General features: G+C 38.5%; 1 protein-coding gene across 5 annotated transcripts in view; it reads left to right on the top strand.

Moving 5' to 3' along the window:
• The window catches only part of LOC124615778 (S phase cyclin A-associated protein in the endoplasmic reticulum), a 590,398-nt gene that overhangs the window by 63,641 nt on the left and 506,626 nt on the right, over positions 1 to 20,131 (top strand). For 2 of the 5 annotated variants that reach the window (XM_047143880.1, XM_047143879.1), the window contains 2 exons: positions 731 to 802; positions 16,000 to 16,186. In XM_047143880.1, the coding sequence (XP_046999836.1) occupies positions 731 to 802; positions 16,000 to 16,186 (259 nt within the window). The remainder of the gene's footprint in view (positions 1 to 730; positions 803 to 15,999; positions 16,187 to 20,131) is intronic. The other 3 variants (XM_047143881.1, XM_047143883.1, XM_047143882.1) reach the window with 3 other exon arrangements.

Raw genomic sequence — 20,131 nt, 5'->3', positions numbered from 1 at the left:
TCTATATGGAGTGAACTGTATCTACATAAGTGTCCAGTCACTAGATACTGTAGTCATTGCTGCTGTTCTCAACTGGCTTCAGAGTAGCATTCATCATTGCAGGTTACTCATTTCGTTGCTTAGCACTCCATTTTGATTATTGGGTCTGGTCACATTCCCTTCTGTAAGAGTAGGGGCAAAGTATACACTAACTGCATTTGAGCTATGAGGGAGCTTTTGTGTATTTGTTCAAGTGAGATGATGAAGTTGTATTTGAGAGTATTTAAGCTCAAACAGCGATTCAGGTTTAGGTTGTTTGTGATTTGGATGTTAAACTTTAATCTTTTCCTCTGCACCTTATCTTTCTTGGGGGGTTAAGCAAAAGCTAAAATGACAATCTTAGTATGAAGATTGTAATCATTTTTCACTTTGTAAGTATTTATGACAGAATCATTAGATAGTGGTGCTGTTTATAATATTTGCACTTCTCTCAGAATTATTTAGTGTGCAGATGCAAACAAAACAGTGTTTACACTTATGTAGAAAGTGTGGTTTACACCATTCACTGTGTCAGACATAAATGAAGACACTTAAAAAAATCAAATAAATATAATACAAATATGTGTTCTGTGCTTTTCGTATCAAAGTTAGTCTATTCTCATCTTTCTTTTGTGGGTATTGTCTCAGGGATATTTTACAGCATTTAAATGAGTTGATGCAGTTCTCTTTATTAATTCAATGAATTTAACAGGCGCATTCAGGGCAGAGTGCCTCCCTTGGGACTGTAAGAGCAACAAGGCAGCTCAGTTCTGATCGCCCGCAGGTATTGTCAATTGATGTGTTTCTGTGTTGTGGCTTTGTTGCCTGTAGTCCCTGCAGTTCCAAGCTTCAATTTTATGTTCTGCTCCTGTACAGTACAACATTGTAATTTCTGTGTTTTGAACTTAAAGAACTTCGTAAATGCTTCAGCAGATTCACACCTTTATGTTTCATTGTCAGTTGCAGAAGATCCCAAACATAAGTGACAGTTACAGTAGCTTAAATACAGTGTTAGAAAGTGGTTAGGAATAGTTTGCTGCATGTGTTTATGGAAGGTGATCTGTGACATTAATGATTTTTAATGCTCATAGATGTCTTTCATATTGTCTTATTTTTCAAAAAGAAAAAGGTGATCCTTTCACAAACTCTTTATTTTTTTTATTCAGTATTCTTTAATCTGGTGTTGGAACTCAAACACACACAGAAAAGCACTATAAAGTTGGAACAAAGTTACTTAAGGAGGATGGTTGTTCCTCTTGCAGACTGAATTGTCCATGAACATGCTGTTTTTCAAACATCTGATGATTGATGCATCAGTGCTCTCCGTATGTAGTACACTGAGCCCATTTGATAGTCAGATTTGTTGCTTGTGAATCCTCAACCAATATAGAATTTTCTGAAAGACAATAGTGTTCCACAGCTGGCCGATTTCATAACACTCTTCTAGTCATTTTTAAGAAGTTTCTGCTGTTAGCCAGTATCAAACACATAAAAAAAACACACCAGGAAACAAAAGTAAACTCTTACAAATTACAGAAAATTTACAATGGTACCAGACATTAGTGTGGGGATGGATATTACTTACTTAAATTAGCTTTGTCATAATTGAACGTGTTTACTTATAAGCCATGGAAGTGATATTCATTCCCACACTGTTGTTTGCTACCTTAGTATTTTGTTGGCATTTGTAAATAAATTTCTTTTGTTTTCTGATATGTAGTTTAAATCTTTGATAATCTCTTAATGGACAAAACTGCAAATAATGGGAAATAAAAGGAAACTATAAAATCTATTAGTTGTGGAACAATGTTACGTTTTAGAACATTTAACAGTGTTGCCGGCATGACTTGACTTCCAGATTGGTTTCCTTTCTTCTGTTTATTTCTTTCCCCCTTCAGTTCCTTCATTTACATCTTTTAAAGTTTTTTCCTCGCCCTCCAACTTTTCCTTTGTACTTTCTAAGTTTTGTTCCATTTTGCTACACCAGCTGTCCTTTGTCATACCCAGTTTCTACAGTTTTTCTCTCTTTTTCCCTAGCTTGTCCTTCAATGTTACAGTTGTGTGATCTCGTTTCCTTTGTGATAATCTGTCTCTTCTTTGTGCATTCTGCATTACTGCCCAAGATTGATTGTCATCTGTCAGAAGTTGGTATGTGCACATTAGCCACGTTTACAAGATGGAATAATTTTTATTAAAATTTAATTTAGTTTGCAGTTTTTATACATCTAACATTCTTTCACCAAGTAACAATGAAAGCTACTTGTATTGCTTCTGGAATAGGAATGAGTTACCCAAAACAAACACCAACACTGTGCATCATACATCACGGCCAATCAGACATGCAATACACTTAAGTAATATTAACGTGAATGATTTGCACCAACTAACATCAAAAGCAAAGTAACTCCCAATGCTTATTCGAATGGCTGAGGAACATTTCTCTTGAGGACACCCTGTTGGCATGATGTGGAACCAAGTGAACAATATCCTTTTCCAGGGTCATAATTTTTCTGGTTACAGTGAATTATTTTGAATAAGATCAATGCTTTACTTTTGATACTGACCGTAGTTTCATGGATCTGTGCAATGTGTGCTATGTTGCCATCAGACTCATATTTACGTCTTGACTTCATGCTTAATTGCTTCATTCACTGCAATCATTAACTTACTCGTTCACACCAATTTAGAGGACAGTGCTGTATGGCACAAGCAATCATTATTGAGGGGTAGTCATGAATTTTTCAACATCACCGCAAAAAAACAAGCTGTGATCATGAAAGATGGTGAAGGTCTTAACTCCGTGCTTACATATCTGCTCTTTAGTGTAACACATTTTTCATGTAGCTGGATGACTTGTCAGACTTTGCATTTTGCATTTTGGTTGTTCAGTAAATATTCCACCTCAAAAATCACCTCACAGTCGTTCTGCAAATGCCTGCTACACAATGGTTGCTTCATCTGAGGCAAGAGAAAGAAGTCACGGGGTGCTGTCTGAGGAGAATATGGGGTGAGAGAAAATTTGATAGCTCAAAGATGCCGTACGTATGACCGTATACTGTAACGAATGAGCTGTGGCATTGTTGTACAGCTAATAAAACACTGTATTGGGCAAACTCCTGCAACCCTGTCTGGAATTTTTGGTAGTATGCTGCTGTGATGATTTGCCTCTTACAAGCATTATCTGTTAGCACCATACCATAGCAGTTACAAACAGTGCTCGACCAACCTTGACTGATGGTGGTTGGGCTTTCACCTTTTCTTGTCGGAGGTGAATCCATGTTTCCACTGATTGTTCAGGCGCTTTGTCATGGAGTATACACCCAGTACTCATCCACGGTGATTGATGGCTAAAGAAACCATGTGTATTAGCCTCACACAGCTGCCGTGTTTACGCTGCTGCCTTGCATAGCAGGCTTTTCGAATGCATTTGAGCAGTTGCAGAACCCAGCAGGCAGCTACTTTTCTCATTTGTAAAATCTTGTGCAAGGTATTGAAACTTAACCGTTACTGATTTTCACTTTTTCCACTGTCACCTTGATATTAATGAACTCATCTTCAAGCACCAGGACCTCCACTTCTGTAATTTGCATTTATTCTGAAAGAGATGTTCTACCACTTTGTTCATCATCATTCAAATCTGTTTGACCACAACGGAAGACACTGTGCCACCTAATCACTCTGTCATATGATAGTTTACTGATGCCTTACACTTCCACCAAATTATCTTGGATTATTGCAGCATTGTTGTTCTTCAGATGCAGAAATCAAATTACCTCTTGACACTTTACTTTATCAGTAAACTGTACCTCTTTATTTTGGCTCGTCTATTGGCATACTAATGGTACTGTGGCACAGGGCTTTCTGTATATACTAGGACTGCAGACATATGCTGGCAAATAGACTAATTTTTCAAGGTGATAATTAACATTCTTTGGCTATCCCTCATAAGTTGGTGTGTGTGATTGTGATGCAACAGTCGATATTGATATCATCTTCATAAAATGATTGTTGTGAACTGTGATAACTTATGGATAGCCAGCCATATTGTATTCATGGTAGCAAACCACTCTTCCCATAGAAACACTGTCGCACTGCACGTTTTGATTAATTGTTCCATTTGATGTAGTGCTCACATGCTACCTTGGGACAGAAGTGCTTCAATCCATTGTATTTAACATATAGCTTCTGGTCTCAGTCCCGCTCATTTGTTTGAGTTTAGCTATTTCATTATCCATGTTGTTTTTTGGTTTTGAGTAGTATACGTCTAATCAAAACCAAAAAACAACATGGATAGTATACGTCTAATCACCCCCCATGAACCATTGACCTTGCCATTGGTGGGGAGGCTTGCGTGCCTCAGCGATACAGATGGCCGTACCGTAGGTGCAACCACAACGGAAAGGTATCTGTTGAGAGGCCAGACAAACATGTGGTTCCTGAAGAGGGGCAGCAGCCTTTTCAGTAGTTGCAGGGGCAACAGTCTGGATGATTGACTGATCTGGCCTTGTAACATTAACCAAAACGGCCTTGCTGTGCTGGTACTGCGAACGGCTGAAAGCAAGGGGAAACTACAGCCGTAATTTTTCCCGAGGACATGCAGCTTTACTGTATGATTAAATGATGATGGTGTCCTCTTGGATAAAATATTCCGGAGGTAAAATAGTCCCCCATTTGGATCTCCGGGCGGGGACTACTCAAGAGGACGTCGTTATCAGGAGAAAGAAAACTGGCATTCTACGGATCGAAGCGTGGAATGTCAGATCCCTTAATCGGGCAGGTAGGTTAGAAAATTTAAAAAGGGAAATGGATTGGTTAAAGTTGCATATAGTGGGAATTAGTGAAGTTCGGTGGCAGGAGGAACAAGACTTTTGGTCAGGTGATTCCAGGGTTATAAATACAAAATCAAATAGGGGTAATGCAGGAGTAGGTTTAATAATGAATAAAAAAATAGGAGTGCGGGTTAGCTACTACAAACAGCATAGTGAACGCATTATTGTGGCCAAGATAGACACAAAGCCCATGCCTACTACAGTAGTACAAGTTTATATGCCAACTAGCTCTGCAGATGATGAAGAAATTGATGAAATGTATGACGAGATAAAAGAAATTATTCAGGTAGTGAAGGGAGAGGAAAATTTAATAGTCATGGGTGACTGGAATTCGTCAGTAGGAAAAGGGAGAGAAGGAAACATAGTAGGTGAATATGGATTGGGGGGAAGAAATGAAAGAGGAAGCCGCCTTGTAGAATTTTGCACAGAGCATAACTTAATCATAGCTAACACTTGGTTCAAGAATCATGAAAGAAGGGTGTATACCTGGAAGAATCCTGGAGATACTAAAAGGTATCAGATGGATTACATAATGGTAAGACAGAGATTTAGAAACCAGGTTTTAAATTGTAAGACATTTCCAGGGGCAGATGTGGATTCTGACCACAATCTATTGGTTATGAACTGCAGATTGAAACTGAAGAAACTGCAAAAAGGCGGGAATTTAAGGAGATGGGACCTGGATAAACTGAAAGAACCACAGGTTGTACAGAGTTTCAGGGAGAGCATAAGGGAACAATTGACAGGAATGGGGGAAAGAAATACAGTAGAAGAAGAATGGGTAGCTCTGAGGGATGAAGTAGTGAAGGCAGCAGAGGATCAAGTAGGTAAAAAGACGAGGGCTAATAGAAATCCTTGGGTAACAGAAGAAATATTGAATTTAATTGATGAAAGGAGAAAATATAAAAATGCAGTAAATGAAGCAGGCAAAAAGGAATACAAACGTCTCAAAAATGAGATCGACAGGAAGTGCAAAATGGCTAAGCAGGGATGGCTAGAGGATAAATGTAAGGATGTACAGGCTTGTCTCACTAAGGGTAAGATAGATACTGCCTACAGGAAAATTAAAGAGACCTTTGGAGAGAAGAGAACCACTTGTATGAATATCAAGAGCTCAGATGGCAACCCAGTTCTAAGCAAAGAAGGGAAAGCAGAAAGGTGGATGGAGTATATAGAGGGTTTATACAAGGGCGATGTACTTGACGACAATATTATGGAAATGGAAGAGGATGTAGATGAAGACGAAATGGGAGATAAGATACTGCGTGAAGAGTTCGACAGAGCACTGAAAGACCTGAGTCGAAACAAGGCCCCGGGAATAGACAACATTCCATTAGAACTACTGATGGCCTTGGGAGAGCCAGTCATGACAAAACTCCACCATCTGGTGAGGAAGATGTATGAGACAGGCGAAATACCCTCAGACTTCATGAAGAATATAATAATTCCAATCCCAAAGAAAGCAGGTGTTGACAGATGTGAAAATTACCGAACTATCAGTTTAATAAGTCACAGCTGCAAAATACTAACGCGAATTCTTTACAGACGAATGGAAAAACTGGTAGAAGCGAACCTCGGGGAAGATCAGTTTGGATTCCGTAGAAATGTTGGAACACGTGAGGCAATACTAACCTTACGACTTATCTTAGAAGAAAGATTAAGAAAAGGCAAATTTACGTTTCTAGCATTTGTAGACTTAGAGAAAGCTTTTGACAACGTTAACTGGAATACTCTCTTTCAAATTCTGAAGGTGGCAGGGGTAAAATACAGGGAGTGAAAGGCTATTTACAATTTGTACAGAAACCAGATGGCAGTTATAAGAGTCGAGGGGCATGAAAGGGAAGCAGTGGTTGGGAAAGGAGTGAGCCAGGGTTGTAGCCTCTCCCCGATGTTATTCAATCTGTATATTGAGCAAGCAGTAAAGGAAACAAAAGAAAAATTCGGAGTAGGTATTCAAATCCATGGAGAAGAAATAAAAACGTTGAGGTTCGCCGATGACATTGTAATTCTGTCAGAGACAGCAAAGGACTTGGAAGAGCAGTTGAACGGAATGGACAGTGTCTTGAAAGGAGGATATAAGATGAACATCAACAAAAGCAAAACGAGGATAATGGAATGTAGTCAAATTAAATCGGGTGATGCTGAGGGGATTAAATTAGGAAATGAGACACTTAAAGTAGTAAAGGAGTTTTGCTATTTAGGGAGTAAAATAACTGATGATGGTCGAAGTAGAGAGGATATAAAATGTAGACTGGCAATGGCAACGAAATCGTTTCTGAAGAAGAGAAATTTGTTAACATCGAGTATAGATTTAAGTGTCAGGAAGTCGTTTCTGAAAGTATTTGTATGGAGTGTAGCCATGTATGGAAGTGAAACCTGGACGATAACCAGTTTGGACAAGAAGAGAATAGAAGCTTTCGAAATGTGGTGCTACAGAAGAATGCTGAAGATAAGGTGGGTAGATCACGTAACTAATGAGGAGGTATTGAATAGGATTGGGAAGAAGAGAAGTTTGTGGCACAACTTGACTAGAAGAAGGGATCGGTTGGTAGGACATGTTTTGAGGCATCAAGGGATCACAATTTTAGCATTGGAGGGCAGCGTGGAGGGTAAAAATCGTAGAGGGAGACCAAGAGATCAATACACTAAGCAGATTCAGAAGGATGTAGGCTGCAGTAGGTACTGGGAGATGAAGAAGCTTGCACAGGATAGGTTAGCATGGAGAGCTGCATCAAACCAGTCTCAGGACTGAAGACCACAACAACAACAACAACAACAACAACAACAACGTCTAATCAAAATTTGACGTGTTGTAAAGAAGTGTTTTTATCATTACATTTCCACAGCTTCTTTCTTCATTGAATAATATTCTGCTTCATTCCCTTCCTTTATGTTTTTATGCTGCTTCTGGTTCGTAAACAAAGAACGCAGTATTTGTATACGACACGCCACCATTCTTTGCATGCTCTTCACAACTGAAAAGACCAAACGGCTTTCTGCACTATGTCTGTTTTATCACATTTTTGCAGTTTGTTACAGTGAAAATTTTTGCTAAATGATGACTCGTATCTGGATTACCTGCTTTTCACAAGCTGTCACCTTAATCATTTGGCTGACTGAACACACCTCCAGGTCCGATGAACTCCCGTTTGTACAGATGTTTCTATGTTTCTTTTCTGAAAACTACTACCAGAGGTTTCCAATGGGGTATGTGGGAATACCTTTCAAATTGCAGCCTGGTACAAATTTTCATTTTCATGACATATTTGCAAGTTCTGTATTCGGCATTTCTGACTTTTTTCAATGTTAACGTTTCATACAATTGCATCTTCATTGATTTCAACACATCAGTCCATTCATTTAGTTTCTGTGAATATAATTTTTTTGTAGCTTCAAAATTTCTTTATGTGGAAACTTTATTTCTTTTGTAAAATGTAGTGTTCAGCTTGCACGATAAAACAAGATAGCAGTTTAGAAATATTGTCTGCATGCTTTGTTTAGAGGAATTGCTAGATTAACAATATGCCCCCTGTGATTGTAGTTGGTCACAGATTGTTTCAGTTTTAAAAAGATTTATTATACAGGGTGATTCAAAAAGAATACCACAACTTTAAAAATGTGTATTTAATGAAAGAAACATAATATAACCTTCTGTTATACATCATTACAAAGAGTATTTAAAAAGGTTTTTTTTTCACTCAAAAACAAGTTCAGAGATGTTCAGTATGGCCCCCTCCAGACACTCGAGCAATATCAACCCGATACTCCAACTCATTCCACACTCTCTGTAGCATATCAGGCGTAACAGTTTGGATAGCTGCTGTTATTTCTCGTTTCAAATCATCAATGGTGGCTGAGAGAGGTGGCCGAAACACCATATCCTTAACATACCCCCATAAGAAAAAATCGCAGGGGGTAAGATCAGGGCTTCTTGGAGGCCAGTGATGAAGTGCTCTGTCACGGGCTGCCTGGCGGCCGATCCATCGCCTCGGGTAGTTGACGTTCAGGTACGTAGTTACGGACAGGTAAGTGCTAATGTGGTGGCGCTCCATCCTGCTGAAATATGAATTGTTGTGCTTCTTGTGCGAGCTGAGGGAACAGCCACTTCTCTAACATCTCCAGATACTGTAGTCCAGTTACAGTAGCACCTTCGAAGAAAAAGGGACCAAAAACTTTATTGGCTGAAATGGCACAGAAAACGTTCACCTTAGGCGAGTCACGTTCATACTGAGTTGTTTCCCGCGGATTCTCAGTGCCCCACGCTGAACAACTGTCGTCGATTCACTTCTGCCGTACTCAATAACACAAAAAGCTTTCTGTTGAGCGGTCGCCATCTTAGCATCAACTGACGCTGACGCCTAGTCAACAGCGCCTCAAGCGAACAAATGAACAACTAAATGAAACTTTATAGCTCCCTTAATTCGCCGACAGATAGTGCTTAGCTCTGCCTTTTGTCGTTGCAGAGTTTTAAATTCCTAAAATTGTGGTATTCTTTTTGAATCACCCTGTATTTACACTTCAAGGTGCAGCCCTAGAATTATATGATATTATGCACCACATTTTGTAATCATTTATGATTACTTTTCAGGGAACTAAACAGTTCTGTGATAATAACAATTGTTTGTGGAAGCATTAATTGTGTGTGTCGTGGATAAGTAATTTGTCCACAAGATCTGGAATTCTTTTTAACTTGGTGTTCAGAATAATGCTTCATATGCTAAGAAAGGCATCAGTACAGTTTGATATAGTTGTTTACTGAACAAAATACATGCCAGAGATAAACTGGATCAGGTACATGATAAAACTGAAGGCTCCATAGTGGGAAACAGTATGTTGAGCTCAATGGGAAGACACTAGCTGAGGATACTGTCTTATGTATCTTCTTGAAGTGTGATAGAAAATTACTGTTCATAATATGTATGTGAATAACTCGGTGAATAATACCTGTACTCCTTTTGAGTTTTGAAAATGTTCTTCAAAATCACAAACATACCTATAATTATACGGAAGTCTGACAACATGCCTTCACTGTAAGTAAATGTTATGTATTTTGTATAAATGGGGGGGAAATTGCATGTAACAAATGGAGAAAGTGTCTGACGATAAATATTTCAGAAGATCCCATTTTGAACTGTAAAGCTGAGATCCAAATCTGTGTTTTTGATTTCCTTTACTTCAATCTATACAGAATGTAAGAGTGGCTACCGTGATAAAATCTTTAGTAGTTGCTTGCCAGTTCAACTAGGAATACATTACTTCATTATTGCAGGGGCATTAGAAACTATCAATGAAAGAATTAAAAAATATATTTTATTTGATAGATATGAAATAATTTTTTGTTTGTTACTGTGTAATTTTTTGTTCACCTAATGAGTAATCATGTGACAAGGTATGAAATTTTCTGGCTGTAATGGCAAATTCTCTGCAAACATACGTAAGCCTTGTGTCATAGTCGAGTTAAGTTTCAAGTATACCATGCTTTGGGCTATGAGGCATGCTTTGATAGTATGTGGTTCTACTGTGATTCCCAGAACATAATTTAAATTAGGTCATGTACAGTTCCAGTTTTTTAGTTTCCTGTTGCCTTCATAACTCCATATTGAAGTAACTTCAGATAGTGTAAATTATTATTATTATTTTTTTTTTTTTTTTTTTTTTTGCTAAAGTGCATTGTCTGTCAGAAGCATATTAGCCTAAATGAACATGATATACTCCATGTTGTCCAATTGTACTCTCTTTCTCTTTTTCTGTTTTATATTCTAGCTGCATTAAATGTGCACATCATGTGGCTGGTTTTTATGTAGTGTGATAGAGAGCATGTATTGTGTTTTATGCATGTTTCTTTTGCTGTGAAACATACAGGCACAGTTTTTTACTCCATATTAGACACATTATGTTGTTTATTTCATAAAGCATATCTTGATAATAAGTTAGTTGAACTTCTATGAAAGAGCAAGAACTTTGTTAATTCATGGTGGTGTCTTTACATGGGACTATTATACCACTTCCATGAAGAGTGCCGGAATGGAATAACAACAATATTATGGAAAGGATAGATTGCTGCTCACCACATTAGAGGTGGTGTTCAGTCACTGACTGGCACAGTGAAAAGACTATTAAACATTTAATGTTCTGGCCAGTAGGCCTTCTACAGAGGTGAATGTGTGTGTGCATTTTTATTTTTGAAGAAGGCCTTTTTGCTAAAGCTTAAATGTTAAGTAGTTTTTTCTTTGTGCCTGTCTTTGACTCACCACCTCCTCTATGTGATGAGTAGCAATCTATCCTTTTCATAATATTGCCATTAAGTGTTTCAGGTAGAGGTAATGTACAGTTGTTTGCTGGCAGCTGTCTGAAGTGCTAAGTGCAGCACATATTGTAGTAGTTTGAGAAAAATGAGTTTCGTGCTGTTATTAAATTTTTTTAGGATGATTAGACTGCCACACCAGTTGAAATTAATTTGCATGATGTTTATGCAAAAACTCACCTCAGTTGAAGGTAATTTCTTCATTTGTATGGTGATAATTTCCATGAACCATGGACCCTGCCGTTGGTTGGGAGGCTTGCGTGCCTCAGCAATACAGATAGCTTTACTGTAGGTGCAACCACAACGGAGGGGTATCTGTTGATAGGTCAGACAAACGTGTGGTTCCTGAAGAGGGGTAGCAGCCTTTTCTGTAGTTGCAGGGGCAACAGTCTGGATGATTCACTGATCTGGCCTTGTAACACTAACCAAAATGGCCTTGCTGTGCTGGTACTGCGAATGGCTGAAAGCAAGGGGAAACTTGGCCATAATTTTTCCCGAGGGGATGCAGCTTTACGGTATGGTTAAATGATGATGCTGTCCTCTTGGATAAAATATTCCGGAGGTAAAATAGTCCCCCATTCGGATCTCCAGGTGGGGACTACTCACAAGGACGTTGTTATCAGGAGAAAGAAAACTAACATTCTGTGGGTCAGAGCGTGGAATGTCAGATACCTTAATCGGGCAGGTAGGCTAGAAAAATTAAAAAGGGAAATGGGTAGGTTAAAGTTGCATATAGTGGGAATTAGTGAAGGAACAAGACTTTTGCTCAGGTGAATACAGGGTTATAAATACAAAGTCAAATAGTGGTAATGCAGAAGTAGGTTTAATAATGAATAAAACAACAGGAGTGCGGGTAAGCTACTACAAACAGCATAGTGAACACATTATTGTGTCCAAGATAGACACCTACTACAGTTGTACAATTTTATATGCCAACTAGCTCTGCAGATGATGAAGAAATTGATGAAATGTATGATGAGATAAAATAAATTATTCAGATAGTGAAGGGAGACAAAAATTTAATAGTCATAGGTGACTGCAATTCGATAGTAGGAAAAGGAAGAGAAGAAAATATAGTAGGTGAATATGGATTGGGGATAATAAATGAAAGAGGAAGCCGCCTGGTAGGATTTTGCACTGAGTATAACTTAATCATAGCTAACACTTGGTTCAAGAATCATAAAAGGAGGTTGTATACGTGGAAGAATCTTGGAGATATTAGAAGGTATCAGATAGATTATGTAGTGGTAAGACAGAGATTTAGGAACCAACTTTTAAATTGTAAGACATTTCCAGGTGCAGATGTGGACTCTGACCACAGTATATTGGTTAAGAACTGTAGTTTAAAACTGAAGAAACTGAAAAAAGGTGGGAGCTTAAGGAGATGGGACCTGGATAAACTGACTAAACCAGAGGTTGTAGAGTTTCAGGGAGAGCATAAGGGAACAACCGACAGGAATGGGGGAAAGAAATACAGTAGAAGAAGAATGGGTAGCTTTGAGGGATGAAGTGTGAAGGCAGCAGAGGATCAAGTAGGTAAAAAGACGAGGGCTAGTAGAAATCCTTCAGTAACAGAAGAAATATTGAATTTAATTGATGAAAGGAGAAAATATAAAAATTCAGTAAATGAAGAAGGCAAAAAGGAATACAAATGTCTCAAAAATGAGATCGACAGGAAGTGCAAAACAGCTAAGCAGGGATGTCTTGAGGACAAATGTAAGGATGTAGAGGCTTATCTCACTAGGGATAAGATAGATACTGCCTAAAGGAAAATTAAAGAGACCTTTGGAGAAAAGAGAACCACTTGTATGAATATCAAGAGCTCAGATGGAAACCCAGTTCTAAGCAAAGAAGGGAAAGCAGAAAGGTGGAAGGAGTATATAGAGGGTCTGTACAAGGGCGATGTACTTGAGGACAAGATTATGAGAATGGAAGAGGATGTAGATGAAGATGAAATAGGAGATATGATACTGCGTGAAGAGTACAACAGAGCACTGAAAGACCTGAGTCGAAACAAGGCCCCAGGAGTAGACAACATTCCGTTAGAACTATTGATAGTCTTGGTAGAGCCAGCCCTGACAAAACTCCACCATCTGGTGAGCAAGATATTTGAGACAGGCGAAATACCCTCAGACTCCAAGAAGAATATAATAATTCCAATCCCAAAGAAAGCAGGTGTTGACAGACGTGAAAATTACTGAACTGTCAGTTTAATAAGTCACGGCTGCAAAATACTAACACGAATTCTTTACAGACGAATGGAAAAACTGGTAGAAGCCGACCTCGGGGAAGATCAGTTTGAATTCCTTAGAAATATTGGAACACGTGAGGCAATACTGACCCTATGACTTGTCTTAGAAGATAGATTAAGGAAAGGCAAACCTACATTTGCAGCATTTGTAGACTTAGAGAAAGCTTTTGACAATGTTGAGTGGAATACTCTCTGGGTTAAATACAGGGAGTGAAATGCTATTAACAATTTGTACAAAAATCAGATGGCAGTCATATGAGTCGAGGGACATGAAAGGGAAGCAGTGGTTGGGGTGGGAGTGAGACAGGGTTGTAGCCTATCCCTGATGTTATTCAATCTGTATATTGAACAAGCAGTAAAGTAAACAAACGAAAAATTTGAAGTAGGTATTAAAATTCATGCAGAAGGAATAACAACTTTGAGGTTCGCTGATGACATTGTAATTCTGTCAGAGACATCAAAGGACTCGGAAGAGCAGTTGAACAGAATGGACAGTGCCTTGAAAGGAGGATATAAGATGAACATCAACAAAAGCAAAATGAGGACAATGGAATGTAGTCGAATTAAGTTGGGTGATGCTGAGGGAATGGATTAGGAAATGAGACACTTAAAGTAGTAAAGGAGTTTTGCTATTTGGGGAACAAAATAACTGATGATGGTCAAAGTAGAGAGGATGTAAAATGTAGACTGGCAATGACAAGGAAAGCAAGAGAAATTTGTTAACATCGAGTATAGATTTAAGTGTCAGGAAGCCGTTTCTGAAAGTATTTGCATGGAGTGTAGCCATGTATGGAAGTGAAACATGGACAATAAATAGTTTCGACAAAAAGAGAATAGAAGCTTTCAAAATGTGATGCTACAGAAGAATACTGAAGATTATATGGATTGATCACATAACTAATGAGGAGGTATTGAATAGGATTGGGGAGAAGAGAAGTTTGTGGCACAACTTGACTAGAAGAAGGGATCGGTTGGTAGGACATGTTCTGAGGCATCAAGGGATCATCAGTTTAGTATTGGAGGGCAGCATGGAGGGTAAAAATCGTAGAGGGAGACCAAGAGATGAATACACTAAGCTGATTCAGAAGGATGTAGGTTGCAGTAGGTATTGGGAGATGAAGAAGCTTGCACAGGATAGAGTAGCATGGAGAACTGCATCAAACCAGTCTGAGGACTGAAGACCACAACAACAACAACAACAACAACAATGTCCATAATTGCTTTATAATTGTTGTAGTTGCAAATATGGATTTAAAATGCCTTCAGTAATGAAAATTATTTGTTTGTACTAAAATATAAAATATTTAATATGCTTGTAGAAGTGCAGAAGATGAAGTATTGCCTGGGCAGCTGGTTGGGCCAACAGATTGGGGCTGGTAATGTATGCAGGGAGTACGTAAAATTTCGAGTAATGGCACTGTGTCACTGTGGTACTGGCCTTGTGTAAATTGCGCTTTAACTTCTTTTTTCTATTAGTAAATCACTGGCTGTTAGGAGAACGTCAGATTGGCATAATATTGTTTTGTGCTTTTAAAATGTTCAAAAAAATTAATTGGTTGAATCAGCATTTATTGAATGCTAACTGTATGACTTGTATAAAAGCGGTGATATGAGAATGATGCAGGAGTCAGGTAATAGGTTAAAAAGTATTTCGAGAAATAGAGATGACAGTGATCAGCTGCACATACCAAAAATAACCAGAAATTTGATAAATTCCTCTTATGCATTATATTTCAATCTGGGTTTACCACTAAAGCATTGAAAATACTCTTCAGTTACAGAAAATAGTCCCACATTGGAATAAGGTGAAATATTTTTACATATGTAGTTTCATATGTCGACAACATAACAAATACAAAAATTTTAAGAACATTAACTTAACAGTGATTTTGATATGTACTTTCTTAATATGACCCATACTTTTTCAGTATTATGAAAAGGATTGATTGCTACTCACCATATAGCGGAAATGTTGAGTTACAGATAGGAACAACGAAAAGGCTCCGTTGTTTGCACATAAGTATGTTTCATCCACACCGGTATTTCATTCTTCTTAGTTTCAATTTAGGTTCATGTCTCAAACATAACATTAACTGTAAACTAAAGTCCACAAGAAAGTGATCACTAGAAAAATCAAAAGCAGTGGCATAGAGATCACACATCACGTGTTCTGGCAATATCATATGCCAGTATAGCCAAGTTGTAAAGTCTGTTATCCATTTGAGGTGGAGCTTTAGTTACATGACGTCTGTAAAACTACATTACTGTGTACTGTCTCTTGTCTGATGTGTTGACAGTTGGCTAAGCCTGAAACATGTTTATAGGTGAAATATACAGGTATTACTGTGCAGCTATTAAGTTCAACAATACTCCATCCTAAAATTTTGTATTGGTTGGTAGTCATAACATTGAAAACATTTTAGGTTAAGATGCAATTTTCATCTTCCATTGTATATATCAATTAACTGCTATTCTCAGTGTCAGCACCTATGTTACTAGCAAGACTGCATATTAATTTTGACACTTTATCTATTTGTACACATTTCCTTTGTACCTGTACTCTAGCAATGACAGTGACCTTGATGTCTTATATAAAGCAGGTTAGAACACCAAATCAGCAGACTCGGCAGGCATGTGGTATTCCTGGAAAGGAAAACTTAGTCAGGACACAGAAGAATAGCCCTATAGGATCAAGTTCTTCATTAAACAGCTCAACATCTTCTGACAAGGTGAAGCAACCTACCACAGTCTCTGTTGAGGTTTTGCCACGCACTGCTGATGATGGTAAGCTTCAAAAATTGCTTTATTACTTTAGTGACAGCTATCTCCACATTTCATGCTAGTCAATATTTCCATGTACTTTTGGTCATACACATTTTTACAGCCCACTTGGTGCATTCTTTTCCTTTTTTGATTTGTTGGAATTTAGTTTCCTCTGCCCGTTTATCATGTATTTAAAGTAAGCGTGTGTTCATGTAATGGAAAAGTATAATTTTTTGTTCATTTACAACAGTAATGTGTAAGAGGGGTCAGCCCATTGGATACTCAACCTATTTTTGTGACGTGACTTAGGGCTATGTCTTCCAGATGAAATTCCAGCTAGTGAGAGATTTATCATCTGATCTGATACACTGTATATTATTCAAGCAGTTAAATTGACATGCCCTAGCAGAGAAAATAGTCCAGAAACTTCTAGACACATTCATCTGCTCACATATGGAAAGGGAAAAATGCTTAATCTTTTAGATGCCAGGTTGTGTGGGAGTCTATGAAAATTCTCAAGCTAATACAGCAGCAGAAGTGCACAGTTGACACAAATTGTGCCTTAATATGTAATCTCCTTGCAGTTCATTTCCATGTTATGGGAAAAACCGCATGTCCATTAAGCAGGAGGTTGTAAACAACAAATTGTGAAACTTGCCTCTCAGTTAAAATGCTGCTTGTCCCAGCCACTCTTACGGAAAGAGGTCACTGATGCCATTGGTGGTTCATGGACCTTTTCACAGAATTTCAAGAGAAGATGGACTGGGAGATTACAAATAATGAATACAGAACGCCAGAAGAATTATAAAATATAGCTGTGCACAAGTACACTTGCCTTATACGAAATGCACGTACAAAAAAGATTTCTTTGTTAATTACATAGAATTTTTCCATGACACATTCATTAAAGTTTTGACACTTTATGTGAAGTCTTTCTAGGCAGAGAACACTGCCACAGCTATTACAGGAACATGCTGCAAATTCTTTGCTTTGAATTCTTAGCTAAATTTTAGCTTACCTGGAAAAATCACAGAAATATTTGAAGGTTCTAAATTACTTGGGGAATACTGAAAGATCTGGTGTAAATTTCAATTCCTCATACATCAAAATAGATTGTTACAAATCACTTTAACATTCTTCTTTGCAACAGTTATGTCTACTTCTCACATAAAGGAAGAGGGAGCAGTATTGCCCGATCAAAACTGACGTGTTATGTCAGACTCATATCTCAGTTACAGTGCACCTTATTCCAGTCACTGCCATAGGAAGAGGTTTGATCTGACATACAGTTTTCATCTGTTAGGAAGTTTCAAAACAGTGGACTTTTTGCTGCAGAGTGTAATACCCATGCTGGAGTGCATTGAGTTGTTACAATGTTTGTTGCTTTGTTGTAATGCACTGAACTTTCTGGTCCTTCATTGTTGTCTGTTTGTCTTTCTCTTCTGAGAACATTTTTCATTGCTGTTGCAACATGCATATCAGGATTTGTAATTTATCTATGATTTACTCTTTGACATAAAAGCAATTGTTTTCACATACATACATTGAAACAAACATATTGTGGCTCAGCGTTAAGTAACACTCGTACTGGCTGAGCTATCCAGAGTGACAACGTGCCCTCACAGTGTCAATTTTGACAGTACCTCACTCCTGCAATGCAAACTTCTCATTACTTCTGCATATCTTGCTGGGCTAGCATCCCAGAGAGAAAGGTTGTGTTAGAGGCATTGCCTAACTATTGCTGCTGCCAAGTCTCTGACACTGTATCACCTGGTGTGAGATTTTTCAGTGGAAATGATACTGCGCACAGTGTGGTATAATCATTATTGTCACTGTCTGGTATGCTGCTGGTTGCTGTCCCAAACCTGACCACCAGCAATTATTTATTATTTAGTACTCATCAGTAGGCTGTTGAAATATCTGGGTTCATAATGTTCGTATGTTCTTAAATATTCAATGTACGTATAAATATCAGTTTTCTGGAATATTTGATGTTTGAATAAATAGCTGCACATTCTATTCAGGAACTGGCTTAATGCGGTGTCCATAATAGACATACTTTCAATGATAAGTTTTGTATTGCATTGACAACCCTGCTTTTGGATTTGCATTCAAGTGTGAGTACATGTGACATTGTTTGTTTGAGATGCCAGGTATTGCAAAACATATACATCACTGTGGCTTCAATTAGGCAACGTAAAAATTATCTGTCGCCTGCAGGGACAGGAACTGAACAGGACATCATTCCAAAGGCTATTTTCAGCAAACCAATAGATTCCAAGCCAAAAATAAGTCAGCTACACATCAAGAATCCATTTGTGTTTTCCAGAGGATTCTGGTCAGCACCCGAATAAATGTCCAAAAAGATTTGACCAAGTTGCCAAATACAACCTGTGTGATTATATGATGTGTTTGGCAGATGTTTACTTTTATTTGGACACCACAGCCCATTGGTAGCCGGAGAACAAGGAAGAGAAGTTCAATAACTGCAGCAAATTCCAGACCAAACTGAAGCAAACATTTAGTGACAAGCAACAGAAAGTTGTCTTAGCAGAACAGTTAAAGAACAAGGCCCAATGTCATGGGAAAACAACACAGTCTTACATGCAGAATGTTTTGGTCCTTTGCAACATTGCGAATCTGCGTGTGACAGAAACTAATCTCACATTTGATGAAAGGAGTTGCAGACAGCATGCACCTCTTCTGGTAAGGGATGTCACAACAGCAAAAGAATTCATCAAGTGGTGCCAGCATATCAAGGAAATACAAGGAAGAGAGTTGGACGAAAGAGTTATGATTGATTTCCAAATGTGGTCCCTATAGCAGTTTTGAAGGAACACCATGATCTCGTGTCTCTCACACACCAGGTCATAAAAACAGAGATAAAACATTTTATGGCAGCGAGAACTATTGCACCCAATGCATAAGACATAGCAGCCATAACGTAGATCCCATACATCAGGAAGTTATAGTGAATGCTAGAGAAGAGACATATTGATCATTAACACCAATCTCCACTACAAGTGGAACGCGCTGTGAAGAATGGATACAGCCAACACGGAATTACGCCACCACTGTCAAACAACAATCCAACATCTGACCGTACCGAGCGAGGTGGCACAGTGGTTAGCACACTGGACTCGCATTCGGGAGCACGAAGGTTCAATCCCGCGTCTGGCCATCCTGATTTAGGTTTTACGTGATTTCCCTAAATTGCTCCAGGCAAATGCTGGGATGGTTCCTTTGATAGGGCACGGCCGACTTCCTTCCCCGTCCGTCCCTAACACGATGAGACCAATGACCTCGCTGTTTGGTCTCTTTCCCCAAACAATCCATTCCAATCCAATATCTGACCAACACAGGTACAAGCAACTCCTCCACCTAACATAACACTTCACAGAAGAAAAGACATTTGCAGCTCAGAGGACAACATGCTAGTCAGTTTTCACTCTGGATGCTCTGGACTTAAATGCTTCTGCAGAGGAAGATGATGAATATTTGGTGACTATTGCACCACAAGTTGTCAACCATTGTGACAGTCCTAGTACTGCTGTACACTGCAGTTGTTTATTGTTGACCTATGAGATTAAACTCATTGCCGTATTGTGGATGAAGTCACTCCCCAACATGCTGTAGACATTCTCCTCCGCTATGTAAAGGTACCAGCCACACATCTAGCCACTGAAATCAGGAGAACTAAGCAAGACAGTAATTTGTATAGGTGAGATTGTCACAGATGAATATCCAACATGACAACAGTTACCTAGATGACAGGAAACCTCTTTCTGGGTGCTAGTCAGCTCAGGGGCTTCACTTACTGTAGTACTGAATGCTAATTGTCGCCAACTAGAGGAGACTATGCTCCATGATATGAAAGTGATTGTGCTAAGTCAAAAATGGGAAATATGAACAGCTGAGAGGGAAAATTTATTGCAACAATAACTATCAATTAGAGAACATAGCCCT

Source organism: Schistocerca americana, chromosome 5 (genome assembly GCF_021461395.2).
Source record: "Schistocerca americana isolate TAMUIC-IGC-003095 chromosome 5, iqSchAmer2.1, whole genome shotgun sequence".
Classification (NCBI taxonomy): domain Eukaryota; kingdom Metazoa; phylum Arthropoda; class Insecta; order Orthoptera; family Acrididae; genus Schistocerca; species Schistocerca americana.
The sequence above is the reverse complement of the archived record's forward strand: the minus strand, read 5'-3'. Positions and strand labels throughout refer to the sequence as shown.